Source organism: Euprymna scolopes, chromosome 12 (genome assembly GCF_053919585.1).
Source record: "Euprymna scolopes isolate OS-2025 chromosome 12, ASM5391958v1, whole genome shotgun sequence".
NCBI classification, from domain to species: domain Eukaryota; kingdom Metazoa; phylum Mollusca; class Cephalopoda; order Sepiida; family Sepiolidae; genus Euprymna; species Euprymna scolopes.
In genome coordinates this window covers 134943043-134960146 of record NC_136493.1, presented here as the reverse complement: position 1 = coordinate 134960146, position 17104 = coordinate 134943043, and the positions used below count along the sequence as shown (strand labels likewise).

General features: G+C 35.3%; 1 protein-coding gene across 1 annotated transcript in view; it reads left to right on the top strand.

Annotated features, from left to right (window-relative positions):
* Positions 1 to 17104, top strand: part of LOC145291497 (aminopeptidase NAALADL1-like) — a 98840-nt gene that overhangs the window by 65496 nt on the left and 16240 nt on the right. Inside the window, exons 6-8 of the mRNA XM_080137401.1 lie at positions 7159 to 7251; positions 8882 to 9102; positions 10739 to 10873. Coding sequence (XP_079993527.1) covers positions 7159 to 7251; positions 8882 to 9102; positions 10739 to 10873 — 449 coding nt within the window. The remainder of the gene's footprint in view (positions 1 to 7158; positions 7252 to 8881; positions 9103 to 10738; positions 10874 to 17104) is intronic.

Sequence of the window (17104 nt, the reverse complement as noted above, 5' to 3'; positions counted from 1 at the left end):
AGAAATATATTAAAGTAACATTTTTTGGTGGGGAGGTATGTTGTTTAAAGAAGAAAAAAAAAGTAAAGTAGTATTTTTAGTGTGAAAGGGATGCTAAATATATCTTGGAAAGTGATAGGTACTTGTATGTTACATAAGAAATTTTTTTTTTTTTTAGGTGGGATATGTTAAAAACATATTTTGGAGAGAAGGGAGAAGGTATGTTAAGAAACATATTAAAGAAACTATTAAAGACATGTTAATTAACATTTTGTTTTGGAATTAATTAAAGAATCATTTTGGAAGATGGAACTAGTTTTAAAAAATATATCAATAAAAAAAATTTGAGAAGAGAACGATAATAAAAAACATTTTTTGGTGATATGTTTAACAAAAATATTAAAGAAACATATGTTCGAGGGAAGGAAGGAGGCATATTAAAGAAACATCCAGGGGAATGTCAAAGAAAGAGAGGGAAAACTATTTTAAAGACACATATAAAAATATATACATTTGAGGAGAGGATGAGGAGTGTTAAAGAACTTTTTCGGAAAGTGGGGAGGGGGGGGCACTTAAAGAAACAAACATTTGTGTAAATGATCCAAACCTATGCATTTGGAAAATTGTATGCAGAGCCGACCTTAGTACACTGCAATCTATGTGGCCGCAGTTAGCCCACACTTTCGTAGGTCCCGCGCTGATTCTAAGTGCAAATTATTAAATTTAATTTGCATTTATCATCCCTACCCCTACCAACACAGAGTTCTATGCAATCTGTTTTACATGAAGCCCCACAATAGCTAAAGCTAGCTCTGATCATCATCATCATCATCATCATCATGCAGTCCGTCAGCCTTGATGATGACTAGTCGGGCCTCAGTGTTTTATCCTTCGGTACAGAACTTTCCACCTTCGCTCCTAACTTGTGCAGTTTAAGTGTAGTATCTGTTGCGCATCAGATAAACACCCTCTGAATCTCCAATGCTCATTTCCAGTGGAGCGAACCCACAACAACTGGTAGCAGAGGAGGCCGTGAGGTAGACAGTTGCCCTATCGTGTCCGCTACTATGCCTTTTCTTTCTGGATGAGGTTCCATAACCTTTTAAGGAAAACTGCAAAGCACCAGTGGGATTTGCAGTCAGAGTTCCTATCTCTTAGCCTTTTGCTGTGATAAGGCTCACAAAGCAGTGGTGTTTGATTTTGGGGTTGGTTCCCCTAGTCTTCACCCAACCAAGGGCACCCACAAAACAGTGGGGTTGGGGTTGGTAGTGTGCCAGGCCATGTCTACACATTGATGGACCATAACGCACTACCTCTGGGGTCCCCTACTATTCCAAGATCTCCTACACATTTAGCCTAGGGTTGCAAGGCACCCAGTTACTGTGTGTGGCCAATGTGGAGGCACTGTAGGAGTCTTGATGATAGAGAAGCTATGTACTGGCAGGGAAGTCTTATGCATAGCTGCTCCCTTTTCACCGTGAGGTTAGCCAGCAGTATTAGCTGAAAGCATGCAAGCATGAACTTAACACTAATGTATACCTAACACACTAGACGCATCACATCCCCTTGCTGGATTAAGAATCCAAACACACACACTCTGATTACATGTACATTAACTCCGAAGTTTAGTCAGTTAATAAAGATACATAGTGGGGAGACAATCCTTATCCATGTTATAATATGAAAACCTTCAATGATTTGCTGACCTGCTACTGCTACTTTTTGTCTGCTGCCGATGTTGTTTGTGTTTCTCCCTCCTCTTACACTTGCTGTGTTAACTACTGTTAATATCAATCTCTTTCTGGCTTTGGCCCCTGGGCCGTTGGATATGGCTCAAGAGGCTCTCTATCTTATATGATAGTAGAGATAGAGATAGTGTAATAATATATAACAGTATAAGCAAAGCATCATAAAAAAGAACACGTACACTTTACACGTTTCTGTAAGTGCCTCTCTCCAAAAAAAAAAACAGGTTCTTTAACGTTCCTCATCCTCTCTTCCTTTGGTTGTAAAAAAGATTTTCTTTTAGTTTTAGTTATGTAGACATATATACGGCATGATCACGTTGGCACACCGGTTCTCACCAGATCATTGAAGTTAAGCAATGATGAGCCTTCCCAGTACCAGATGGGTGACCATTTCGGAAGACTAGGCACTGTATGTATCGCGTCGAGTCGTAGAAATGTCCATTTTGGTATCTGGGGGCCCGTTTAACTCACAGAGGGAGATACACCCCTGAATCAAGATGGAAAGGAACAGGAAGCTTACCGTCTTTACTTGTCTTCCCGAGATTACCATGGCTCTACAATTTGGAGATCAGTGGTCGCTGATGTTGTTAAAATAAGCAGGGCCACTGCATGCATGTGTGGACACACAGACACAGTAGGCCATTGTACTCAACTATCTGTGGAGGTTTCATGCATATTATGTTTCTGAATTTTTGAGATGAAGATTGATAATTCATATTATTTAGATTATTCGGCTACTGTTCTCATCTTGAGTGTTACTTTCACAACGTTTTGATCGATGTAACCTCCAGCCTTCTTCAGTTATATCTTGTCGAACTTTGTAATCTTTCTGTCGAATTTGGAAATCTACACAAAATTTTGAACAGAACCCTTTATTTAATCCATAGAGGTAGCATGCTCTTGTTCTGTCAGCCACAACTGGGTAGAAGTCCTAAATAATTCACAATTGTATTTTGAGTATTGTCCGCACTGAGGGTTGAACCTCTAACTTCCAAAAGAGTACTTTATTTGTTACGTCACAAGTTCTTGCGGAAAGATTCCTGAGTTCAACAAGATACACCTGAAGAAGGTCGGAAGTTACATCGATTGAAACGTTGTGAAAATAGCACTTAAAATGAGAACAATAACCCAAATAACCCAAACAATACATTACTAGTGGGACCTGTGGAAATTCCACTGTGATATCTTTCATATGTAATATATTGCTGCTGGACATTCTGTGGACGTTCAGCGTGAATGGAGACCTCGTGATATTATTGTAGCCCTTTTGTTAAAACTGTAAAAGTATTTAAAAGTAATCTGGTTAATGTAGTGTCAAAATATATCTGGTTATTACGATTTATCTCCAATATCCTTATAGGAGTTTGTGACATATTTACATTGTATGGACGCCCGGCATGAACAGAAATCCCACGATATCATTATACCATTTTTACACAGAACAGATACTACCCTTGGATCCTAGCTAGAAGGCCAAGAAGATATATTTTAGTTTCACATTCAGCTCAAAAGTGAAATAATTTAAAAAAAATTTTTTTTTTTTTTTTTTACATTGCAGCTTTGGTGATTGGGAGATCCTATTTATTAAAAGGAGGACAAAAGACAACATACTATGAATATTAAATTAGCATCTTTATATATTAATTCGATGTTATTATGTTACTACCTTTTATCCTCCGTCCCCGATAAATAGGATCTCTTGATCAAATAATTTATAATCTGGAAACCGTGACACACATATGAACGTACATACATTAAAGGTACGACGGTATTAATATATAAATATGTTCATAAACAGCAAATGGCTGCTCTCTATGTATGACTTTTTATCTTTTTCATCTTTGTGACAAGCAAAGCAGTTCAATTCAGTTTGAATTCTGTCTTCACTCTATTATGTAGTTCTTCTATCTCTCTCTCTTCATTTAATATATCATTAGCATTACAATCACACCAAACACATTTTTTCATTTAATTTAAATTCGATATTTTTGCAAATATCAGTTTCTTTTTATGTCCAACCTGAAAACCTAATTTGTTTTTACCTCCTAAACATTCCAAATATTGAGAATCTTTCCTTTTTGGATTCCATTTGGTTTACAAAAATCCTAACGATTACTTTAGCCAAAATTTTTAACCAAATTACATTTTAATAATTATTTCAACTTTTTTTGTTCATTTTTGTGGTTTCAAGACTTTGTCAGTAATTTATGTTAAATTATCTTATGAATCGCATACAAATTACTAACTATTTGCATGTGATCTGTTTCAAATCATGTTCAATATGCATTATCTCAACTTAATCTCAAAGAAGGCAATTGTTATCCTTATTTGCTCAAGAATTATTCAGTATTTATCTCCATGTTATCTCCCTTGAATTATACTGAGATTGCACTTTCCTGTCCTTTGAAAAAAAATCTAATTTCATCCAATTGAGGATTATTGTTCTACACAGAACAATTTTCACCAAAAATCATATCAAATCATTTTCAGAATCTGCTTCAAAAAGACACAAAATTTCATTGTTTGGAATGGTTACAGTTATTCCTGCACAATGATAACAAATCTACACTAATAATTGAAAATGACCAGGGATCACAATGCTTATCAGTAATTTAACGTAACATGTTGAATAATAATAATTAACTGATTCCTATTGAGAACTCTAACCATAGCACATACAGTTTGGTAAGAGTGGATACATTTAGGTATTCTTTGTTTTATTTTTAATTTCAATTCGATATTTTTGCAAATATCAATTGTTTATATCTGATCTGAAAACCTAATTTGTTTTCTATTTTCTAACAATTTAAGATGAAGACTGTTTAAAATTTACAGATTGATTTTCTCGTGTTTATTGTTACAACATTTCGGGTGATTTGTTCTCTGGCTTTCTTCAGATGCATTGTGTACTGAAGCTAATTTATAACATCCTTGTTCAGATTCTTGTTCAGCATGGATTAAACTCACAAACCTTACGTAGAATCCAATTTATAATAAAGGAACTGAAGAATAATTAACTGATACGAGATATCTTAAATCTGGAACGAGTGCCATCTATCCTATGGTATTAAATAAAGGGTTCAACAATGCCTTTCGTTAGGATTGAACTCAGAACTTCAAGGTAACCACACACTCTAATGTCTTTGTCATCCTAAACATGAATCTCTGGAATAAGTTAAAGTAAATTTTTTAACTTATAAGAATCTATTGGGAATGTCTATGCAGTATAATGATGCATAGAAGTGAAACCTGATCGCTGAGGGTTGAGGTTATGTGTTGCATGAGTAGAAAAGTTTAAGGTGAGTCTTAAAGACGGGTTTAGATCTGATGACCTCAGAGGAAAGGTTAAATCTGGACAGTTTAGGGAGATGTGTGCAAAATAGATTTCAACGGATGAGTTTTGGGAGTGGGTAAATGTAGCGCAGATGAGCTAGCAGAGTTAACTCATGACGAAAGGCAAAGGAAAACATGTGAGAAAGTGATAAAGATGGACTGAAAGAGGGATAAATAAAGACTTGGCCACAGATAGGTTAGTTTGGAAGTTAATTTCTAAAAGCCATCCAGTACATGCCAACATGTAAAATGGATGTTAAGCCAATGATGGTGATGAACCCAATAAAGTTTTTTTCCTTTATTCCTCTGTATATTATGTTATGTTCTATACTTGGTCTACTGAATAAATTACTAAGTATTTGCATGTGATCTGTTTCAAATCATGTTCAATATGTATTATCTCAACTTAATCTCAAAGGAGGCAGTTGTTATCCTTATTTGCTCAGGAATTATTCAGTATTTATCTCCCTTGAATTATACTAATTCAAGGGAGATAACATGCACTCTCCTGTCCTTTGAAAAAATCTAATTTCATCTAATTGAGGATTATTAGAAGCCAGATATCACTCTGTCTGACTTTGACCCCTGGCCCATTAGATGCGGCTTAAGAGGCTCTCCATTTTTCCTTATAGCAACTGTATAGGCTCTCAGAAGATCATCAGCAAATTAAATGATATTTTTCTATACACTAGTTGGATGCCCAGTGTTGCCCAGTCATACAATACGCTTAAACATAATATTTTTATTTATGCAGAATGCGTGTGTATTATTATAGAATCAATCTTCTATTGATTATTATATCTTACAAGAAATGTTTTGCCCTGTCGACTAATTTGCAAAAAAAAAAATAAATAAATAAAAAAAAAAAAAATAATAATAATGTTTTTTATCAAATTCTGTCTGTGTTTGATTACAATATCACGTCAGCTGATATTTGGGCTTGATAATAAATGCCCTGGAAAAGTCACTTCTGATTAATGTTTAGTTTTAAAATATGCAAACAAAGAAATGATTTCTGACAATTTTAATAGGTACTTCTTCTTTTATCATAAATTAAACTCATTAATAAGAAAAAATTAAAATGGTAAGTTGCACTCGGTCTTGGACAGATCATTCGATCTGTAGTCAAATGTCTACCACTGAGCTATATCTCAGATGACAATAATTCTGTTGTTTTTTTTTTTAAGGAGAATTGATTTGCTGAGATTTTGTTATCTCCCTTGGCCGATGTAACGTAAAATATTTCTCTGTAAAAGTTATTGTTTTTTATCTATAAGAAATAAAGACTATTTTTAGGATTGGATTTTTGCGATTTTCGATACCTATCAGAGGAATTTCTGTACAAAACATATCTAAGAACACTGCCAGACATAAATTAGCTTTGTGTGTGATTTTCAAAAGATAGGCTCAGCCGTTTCGGAACCTATGGGAAAAGAACTCACACACACACACACGTACACATGCAGAGACTTTTATATAATAGTAGATAGATAAATAGATTGTCAATGCATCTCATTTAAATGTTAAAGTTAGAATATCACATATTCATTAGCTTAACACACATTTTCTTTCTCTGAGTTACTACTTTTCAGTGGCTTCCCAAACTTTGAGTGTAGTGCAGTTCTGTAGTTATGTGACTATCTTCCCAAACACCTCCTCCTTTTACGAAAAAGTAGTATAGTATATGTCTGTTCATCATAAAATAATCCTCCCAGTCATTACCTCCTCCTTTAAGAAGGTAGTGTACTATCTGTTCTGTTGTCATAAGCCCATCGTCCTAGACATTACCTCCTCCTTTTTTGTGGGAGAAGTTTTGTAGTATTTGTTCTGCGGTCATGATACAGTCCTCCCAGGTATTACCATCTCCTTTTTTTGGGAGGGTGGTGGTGAGAAAGAAGGTTTATTGTAGTATCTGTTCTGTGATCATGATGCCATCCTCCCTTTTGGATGAGGGTGGAGTAATGATATGTCTGGTCATACATTATTTTCTAGTGTAAATAATGAATGTTTCTTACCATTTTTTCAATACAAGTTTATCATTGTTTCATTTAACAAGAATTTTATTTTTCGATATAAAAGTTATTATTTTTTTTAATAGATCTAATCAATGTGACGCTGAAGTTTTCCTCCATTTTAAAGAGTGTGACAGTCTCAAATGTTGTTGGGACACTTTATGGCATAAATCAACCAGGTAAGAATCTGTTCTCTTTTGTTTTAACATGCTATCATCGATAGATAAAAAATTAAGGATACATGTGGGACTGTTCTGGTCCAGAGATATATCTTGCATCGAATCTTAGTTGAAGCACCATTGTGATCATATCCTGGAATAGTCTTGGCATTATTGTAGTAATATACCTTGTCTGGAGCCACAAGCATCACATTCATTTTGCCCCCATTACTTTGTCTTTAGTTTTGTAACCCAATCTCTGGGCGTTTCCTTTTTAAAGTAAGGGGTTAATCCCAACCATATGATTGACAGGTTCTTAGCAAACTTTCAGTGTCATTAATTCTCTGGAGAAAATTAATTATTTGGACTGGGACCGTTGTACTGAAACGCTAGTATAAAATCCAAAAAAGGGTGCTTATCATTATGCCACAATTTAGACTGCTTATTACTATCTTGGCCACTGTGAACTGTCGTAAATGGTCTGCATTTATTTAGGACACTGTGTGTTCTATAGGAGGAGCCAGTTCAACCCATTCTGGTTGAATGTTGTCTCAAGTCAAAGTCAAGTCACACTGTGAAATTAGATAAAATTCTTAGACCTATGCCACTGGTCCAAATGAGGGATAAACAATGGCTGAGTCTACAAGCTGGAAGAAAATAATAGTATAAGAATGAATAAGACATTTTGTTTTTTTCTTGTATGAAAAATATAATTTATTTTTAAATTTCCATTTGTTTCAGTCAAGTGCAAAGGTATGAAATACATACTGTGAGGCTAGCAGTGTGAGGCATGGATTTCCTATTTCCTTTGTGTTGGGTTTCAGATTGAATTCTCTCACTAAAGAAAAAATAAAATAAAATAAATGATTGTTGCTCGAAAGATACTCCCCTCTACTCTTTAACCACTCAACACTCGCACATATCAATAGGAGGCAGTCAATTCATCAAAAAAGGTTGCAATTTTCAATTTATCACGTCTGTTATACCAGGCTTCTCAAATTGAAGCATATGACACAATGGTGCCACACAGACATGAAAAGTAAAGAGACATGCTTATTGTTAACAATGAAGGATTCTGATCGATGAAGGTGAGATGATATTGATTATTCTCCCTATCTGGTGAATTGAATAGTTACTCAGTTAACAGTGGAAAATGGAATCCTGAAGATTAAGTCCACCACCCAAAGCATGTAATATGGTAAGAGAATAGTCTCAATTCTAGTCTTTAAGTGAACAATTAAATAGTAACAACATCCAAAAGTTTTAATACACCATTGGAATAAGGTGATACCACAGTATTGGAATTGGATAATGTCAAAGTATTGCAATGAAACGATATCAGAGTATGGGAAAGTATGGGAATGAGGTGATACCACAGTAGTGAAATAAGGTGATACCACAGTATGGGAATTACTTGATATCATATTATTGGAATGGGATAATATTAAAGTATTGGAATGAGGCAATATTTCAGTCAGGGAATGAAGTGATACTATGGTATTCCAATGAAGTGATACCACAATATTGGAATTGGGTGATACCACAATATTGGAATTGGGTGATACCACAATATTGGAATAAGTCAATATCAAATTATTAGAATGATATCAAAAACTTGGCAGAATCTATCGAATTTTTTCTTCTTTTCCAGATGAACAAGTGTTTGTTGGCAGTCGACGGCTTTATGGTTCCACTGATAAAATGAACTCCTCGCCCATTGGTCAGTCTGGCACGGCCATGTTGTTAGAACTGTTGCATAGCCTGTCACATGTACGAGATATTGAAGACTGGCATCCACAGAGGACGATCAAGTTCTTTTCTTGGGGAACAGCAACAGGCAATGACAATGCAGGTATAGAAGAATATCTTAAGGTAAGCAACACAAGAATGCTTCCTAGTAGTTAAGGTCAGTCGAGTGTCACTAATTTGATGGCTTCAAATCTATGAAAAAAGGCTTCTAATAAGAGACTAATCACTCTATATATAAAGCAAGGTTGTCTGTCACACACATACATTTTATGGTGTTTAAATTATATTTAAGTCTTGTTTATATTTAAAAAAAAAAAAGCTGTTGGAACCCTAAGTCAGTAAGTAGAAATCATGTAAACTAGTATGAATATTGGCAAGGGTCACATTAAATACATGTCAAGATAACCTGGTGGAAAATGGAAATAAATCCAGCTGCAACTGGCATGATTGAAATGGGGGAGGGGAGGTTCAAAGATTACCTCTCTAGACAAAACGCTCTAGAAATGCAGGTATCGAATGATATTACATAGAAATGACGTCACGTGTTTGGGGGAGAGAACTGAGTTTCTAGTCAGTTTTAGTCAGAAAGCAAGAGAGTAGATAAACAAATGTGCTAATACTTTTAATTTCTAAACAACTCTACTGACCTCTTCCACAAATTCTCTAACAATGGAAAGCTCCAACAAACAACTCACGAGTAAACTCAGAAACCAGTGTAGACCCCCACTACCACTATCAGGTCTCCTTCTCCAACAGCAGGGATCTATATTTCAACCATCCAAAGGTTGAAATTTAATTATGGGAGACCAAACCTGACCTGTTGTTCCTGTATGAAACTGGTATATTTCCTCAGTGCTTAAAACTAACAGTTTTTTTTCCTATAACTACCTGATTTGTGGAATTCTATACCACGGGGCTGCTTTTCAGCCAACTACAACTTGATCATTTTCAAGTCCAATGTAAACAAGTTCTTGTTGAACCGTCCTCTTAAATCAAATTCTATCCAATTCCCATCACTACTCATCATTATGGTGTTGTCTCACCAAGCTTCTGACATCTATCAGCCCTTATTCTCATCTAGCCTTTGGGCCTTGATAAAGATGACTCCCTTGTAAAAAAAAATTAAGTTATCTAGTTGTAATCAAATTTTTAGCATTTATTCAAAAATTACACATTTTCTTAGCTATACATACCCAGCATTTTAGTTTTTCATTTTTGTTTGCACCTAAGGTAGACAACACATTGTATTTTTCAATCTAAAATATGAGTTATTCCCCTTAGATGCTTATTCAAAAATATTTCATACTAGCAGTCGTCTAAGCTGGAATATATATATTTTTAAAAAATAAATTCTAGCTTAATGCGTTATTATATTGCAAATAACATGGTATAGCAATAACAAATGAAAATTGGTTAGTCTAAAGCAAAATTTGATTTGTCAGCTAACTTTGATACTATGTAGGTTTGATGAAACTTAAGTTTGAACTAGCAATCTATTTTTTAAAATATGTAATTACTGCTAACAGCAACTATATAATGTGGCTAGGTGCAAAGTGTGTTCTAATTCTACATTTCATCTGTCCTGTCCTTGATCAGGGAAGGAGAGATCCTTTTAGACAAATGCATTTTTATTTTTGCCCCAATAAAAAGTGCCACACATTAAAAATCGACCTTGTGTCTAACTTTGCCCTCATGGGGAGCCAAGTAAGTAGAAACTGGCTGTTTCTTTTTGTTTTTATTATTTTGTTTCTTTTTATAGAAAAATGTCTGGATTGTGAACAGTCGAAACGTTGGTTATGTGGAGCTTCAAGATTCGATTGGTACATCGTGTAACCATCTTTTCATCCGAGCTGATTCTGCATCTTTAGAGACAATCGTCCGTGCCGCAGAAATGGTAAGATTCTAAGGATGGAATACTGCTGCCATATCTGGGCAGGAGCTGCTAAAAACATCCTATCCTGCCTTGACAGAGTACAAAATAGACTTTGTGGCTTAGTGGGGGATGCCCTTTTCTCTACCCTGCAACCTCTCTCCCACAGAAGAGACGTTGCGAGCATATCCTTGTTTTATCATTATTTCCATGGCAGGTGCTCGTCTGAACTCCAATCTCTGGTCTCCCTTCGCCAATCTTTCACGAAAAACACTCGTCTAGCTGAATCCACTGTCAAAAATTTTCCCCACTCTTTGTCTGTGCCTAAATCAAAATGTAGATTCCATGAACAAAGCTTCTTTCTTAGAACTGCACTCCTATGGAACTCTGTTCCATGTGCCTGCTTCCCACCTGACTACAACCTGGATGTCTTCAAGTCCAACGTTAACAAATTCCTAATGAACCACCCCCTTAAGTAAACACTTGATTAAATCTCCACACTAACGTAATGTACTTGCAATAACCCTTATCCCTGAGTGGCTTCCGGGCCTTGATAAGTGATGACCACCGTGTAAAAAAAAAAAAAAAAAAAAATTAAGTTCATTTAGAATTCTGTCATTCATGCAGAAAAGTTGATTTTAAGATCTGTTCATAGTTATGATTTTTCTTTCAAATAGTGGTAACATTCTGCGGTTAGTAATGGTAGAAATTTCCTGGTGAGTTCAGGAAACTTTTGTCATTACTAACTAGCAGAGTGTTATCGCTATCGATCAGGCAAAGATTATATCAGAGATGTATACATGGTACTCATAACCATGCTGACATATTGGATCATTGAAGTTAAGTACTGGTTAGTACGAAAATGGATGACCATTTGGAAATACCTGGTGTTGTATATTAATATTAGCGATCTGTGTGAGGAGTTGCCTCCCTTTATCTCTTAACTGATGACGTATATATAAATTAATCAACTAGAGTTGTCTCCCTCTATTGACTATTTTTATATAAAAGGCACGTAATTCAACATGTCCTTCCCTTTTCGTGTATAGATGTAAAAAATAAACAGACGTGTCTCTGTGCGTCTCTCTGTGAGCTGAGAAAATGTTAAGTGTTAATTGATCTGTTTTTTTGTCATTATTGCTATACCTTCCACGATGAAGTTGTTTTTCTTTATTTACTTTGTAATTAATTTAATTAACGTTATTAATTAACCTAACAAAGGTTATGGATTAAAACAAAACTGTATACGCTCTTCTTCACCTATCTCAGCATTACTTCCAGTCGTCTTGCACTCCTCTTTGCTTGGGAATCAAGCAGTGTTGCAGAAATGGTAAGATTCTAGTAAAATTTATTTTGAATTCTGTGACTCATGCAAGAAACTCAATTTCAAAATCTGCTCATAGTTATGATTGTTCTTTCAAATAATGGTAACATTCTGCTGGTTCATAATTGTAGAAGTTCCCTGAATAAGTTCAAGAAACTTCTGTCATTACTAACCATTGTTGACCAAGGAAAAAGTTAATCAAGCATGTGTATACTGTGAATACAGCATAATTACGTTGATACACTGGTTCCCATTTGATAACAGAAGTGACGTTGAGCCTGGCAAGTATTAAAATAGATTAAATTTTTTGTATGGAAATCGCTCGAGACAAGACATGAAGCCACTTGATGTAAGGAGCTAACAAGAATGAAAGATGATTATCGCAAAGAAAGATCTTAGTTTTGAAAAGACCAAGAGTATAGGTAAGAGGAAAACAGTGAATAGGAAGCGAGTTCCACAAACTTTCAGTTCTTAGAAAAAAGCTACTGGAATATGAAGCTGTATTACAATGAGGTATAAAAACAGCGAATTGTTGGAGACCACTAGACCAACGAGTCAAACGAGCTGGAACAAAGGAAGCAGGGAATATATCAGACATTTCTGAAGATGGTTTCCAGTCGTTTTACACTTTCTTGCTACTGGAATCAAGCAGTGAGAGGCGTGATTGTACAACCCTTGCTTTACAATTATATGTACAGCAATTCTTACAGGAGGTATCTATTGTCTCTCAAGAATTAACAGAGACTATGACACAGTATGATAGTGTATGAAAGTGAAACCTGGCCTGAGGATTGAGGATAAGTATTGAATGGAGGAAAATGCTATGAGAATGATACGATGGATGTTTAATGTGTGTCTTACAGACTTAGGTTTGATAAGCTCAGAGGAAGATTAAATCTGAACAGAAGACTTTGATGGTATGGGCACATTGAAAGAATGGATAAGAGTTTTTGGATTAGTAGATGTAGAACAGCAGAGATAGTTGGTTCAGTTTGCAGGAGAAGACCAAAGAAAACATGGGAGGAATTGATAAGAATGGAGTTGAACAGGAGAGGAATCAATTAAAATCTGGCTAGAAATAGGTTAGTTAGGAATTGAAGTCAATTTTAAAAGCCATCTAATACATGCCAGCGTGTAAAAAATAAAATGTTAGTAATTTATGTCTGTAACGACCCTGGTGTCTAACTCTGTCCCGTGGGGAGACATTGTAAATAGGAACATGGTGCTTCAATTCAAGGGAGTTAATCAGCAGATGATGATGATGATGATGATGATGATGAAAAAAAGAAATGGACTGTCTTAATGCAGATAATAGTCTGTCACGAATGAAAGCACTCACCAATATCAATAAAATCAGTCTAAAATGATATGAGGCACCTACTGGATCCAATCATGGATTTTCTATTGACAGTTTATCTTTTTTTTTTTTTTTTTTTTTTTTTTTTTTGGATGTAAGAGGCTACTATTTGGGACCATGTCTAGGAAAGATTAACAAGATGTTGGTTTACATTACATTTAAACTTCTGCATATCAGTACAATCAGAGAAGCAGGTAGCAGGAAGAGAATTCCAAAGTCTAACTGTTCAAGGGAAGAAACTATTAGAGTAGAAAGCTTTCTGGCATTTAGGGAACTCAGCAGTGAAGGGGTGAGATTTTGTTGCTAAGCGGGTTTTGTCAGAAATATGTACATCGAAAGGGCATAAGTGCAGCGAGTTCATCAGAGCACATTCCATTAAAATACTTGCAAAACAGGCACAGAGATGCAACATGGTGGTGATAAGAAAGGGTTGGGGTTAGTTCTCAGCTAAAATCTATAATTACATGGATAATTCCAACAAACAGTGTAGGAATAGAATAGTTAAGAAATCCTGTCTCATGTCAAGAATGAGTTTCTACATAATAATGTTACTATTTAGAAAACCATTCTTAATATTGGGAAGGGTCTCTGTTAGCTATTCTCTAGCTTCTCTCTATAGAAAAAAATGTTAATATTTTTTCTCGCAATTATAAAGATTCAATCGGTTATTAGATTATTTGAGATACTGTAAAACAAGATACAGATGATGATGATGATGATGATGATGGCAGCAGCAACAGCAAATAGATTAACATGTTTAGCTAAACCACTCCCCCTAAATAAGATCCTTCTTTTTTTTTTTTTTTTTTTTTTAAATTTTTTTTTAGATGATTACGTGGGGGGAAAGAAAAAGAAACAATTGTTTTAGAATTTCGAACAGGAAAGCAGTTTTACACATAAATTTAATATAAAAGGATAATCATTTCCAATTCTAACTTTTTAATCTTGTCAAATCCCTCATTCTAAAATTAAGCACAATATTAGTAGAACATAACATTTTCTCTCATTTGTTGACATTTATTTGAAGTGTTTCTACAAGTGTCTGTTTAATTTTTGATTTGGAGCAGTTATCAAGGATTCTTGTGCAGGGTTTATAGAGCAGACATTTTTAATTCCAACTCAACTAAGTTTATAAACATTAAGTTTCTCTTGAACTAAACACACACTTTAAAATAAGTTTAAACACAAATAAACTTATTCAGGTAGGTAGAAGAGTCTTGCCTTTGGTAAGATTTATTTCTTGCATATTTGTTTTTCATTTTTTTTTTTTTTTTTTGTTAGTTACAGTAACAAATGCCAGAATTTTATTCTTTTTTTAGGGTATATGTAAGTTTTTTTTTAGGGTGTATGTAAGTTTGTTTTTTTTAGGGTATATGTAAGTTTTTTTTTTAGGGTGTATGTAAGTTTAAATGTAGATTTACTTTCTTTTTGAATTGGGAAAATTTCTAAATGTTTCTCATTTATGTATGCAAGAGCTTGATAAACTCATTGTGAGATTTTCATCTATATTTTTCACTTGTGTCCAAAGCGAAGAAGTACCATAAAACATTAATTGTTAGATAATAGCTGTGTTAATTGTTATCTATCTATCTATCTATATAATTATCTGTCTATCTAGCAATGAGTGGACAACAGAGATTTGAATAGTGACATGTTTTGACATGTATCAAACTTTTTGACTGGGTTAGTTTGCACCGGAAAGTATCTGAATGGGGACAGACGTGACGTGTCAAGTGTCACCTGTTCCGGTTTATGGAGTTGGATTTGAGACACTAAATAAGCAAGATGAGTTAAGAAGGGAGAGGCAGTCTCAGAATGGAGACATAGAAGAACCCTCCCCTCAAGCTGAGAGTCCATCGATCACTCCCTTCTGCTGTGACGAATACCTGGAAGTGAATAAAATATATAAAATCCTACAACGTCTTGGTCTATGTCTTGTGAAGCATCTTCCTTAAAACAGGTCTGGCTCTCCAAGATGGTTGGAGAATCTCTCAGAAACGACCAGCAGTAGAAGAAGGTATGTCATCATGTGTATATGTATATATGTTGACATGCAACCATGAATTAATAACACTAGCCATTAAGATAGACACTTAGGGCGAGGACAACAGTTCGTTATACCACAAACACAACGTACATACATATTAATACGTTATTAATCAAGGAAATATAAGTATGATTTAGATGACAGCAACACAACATAATTATTTCAACAAAAGTCAATGACAGACAACAACAGTGACAAGTCAACACCAATGAAATTGAAAAACTTTGTTGGGAGTATTTTAAATCTTTTCAATAATCAAGTGTAACTTCCTGATAGAAGGCGTGTAGACGTTTAGTGAATAGGTGTGAAGACGTTTAGTGAATAGGTGTGTAGACGTTTAGTGAATAGGCGTGTAGACGTTTAGTGAATAGGCGTGTAGACGTTTAGTGAATAGACGTGTAGATGTTTAGTGAATAGGCGTGTAGACGTTTAGTGAATAGGTGTGAAGACGTTTAGTGAATAGGCGTGAAGACGTTTAGTGAATAGACGTGTAGACGTTTAGTGAATAGGCGTGAAGACGTTTAGTGAATAGGCGTGTAGACATTTAGTGAATAGCTGCGAAAAGGTTTACAAAGTGCATAAGCAAATTAGTTCGTTTTTCTCAAGTTTACTTTGTTTACGGTAACTGATCAATAAAAGAAATAAATTAGTAAACGACCAAGATCTCTCTGATTCTCCCTCCTCTGATCTTGAGCATATGGTACAATGGAGAAAGAGGTGGCTTGTTACTTTTAATGCATCTAAAACGAAGCTTCTATCTTTACATCATCAACGGTATGCTCACCATCTGACATCAATTGAAATGATTGGCTCTCGTCTTGGGGAAGCTCCATGTTTTGACAAGCTTCTGGGCTTGACCTTTAATCCTGATCTAAAAAGAAACACGTACATCAAATCCATTACCAAAGTTGCTGGAAAAATGGTCGGATCCTTATATCGATCCAGTAGATATCTACATGCTGATGCAATTCTCTACCTCTATAAGAGCCAGGTATGTCCAAGGATGGAGTACTGTTGCCACATCTGGCCAGGAAGATCTTATTCTGTTTGACAGAGTTCAGAATAGACTTCATAGCCTAGTGGGGGGATGCCCTTTTCTCTTCCCTGCAACCTCTTTCTCACAGAAGAGACGTTGCGAGCCTGTCTCTGTTTTATCGTTATCTTCATGGCAGGTGCTTGTCTGACCTCCAATCTATGGTCCCTCCTCGCCAAACATTCTGAGAAACACACATTTGGCTGAAAACACTATCAATAATTTCCCCCACTCCTTATCAGTGCCTAAACCTAAACGTAGATTCCATGAACAAAGCTTCTTTCTCAGAACTGCACACCTGTGGAACTCTCTTCCGTTTACCGGCTTTCTAGCTGACTACAATATGGCTGTCTTCAAGTCTGACATAAACAAGTTCTTGATGAGTCGTTCCCCTTAAGTAATCCAATTTACACTTCTAACTACTATATTGGCCTTTTGACAGCTGTACGTTCTTTAACCCTTATCCTCGAGTGGCCTCTGAGCTTTGATAAGTG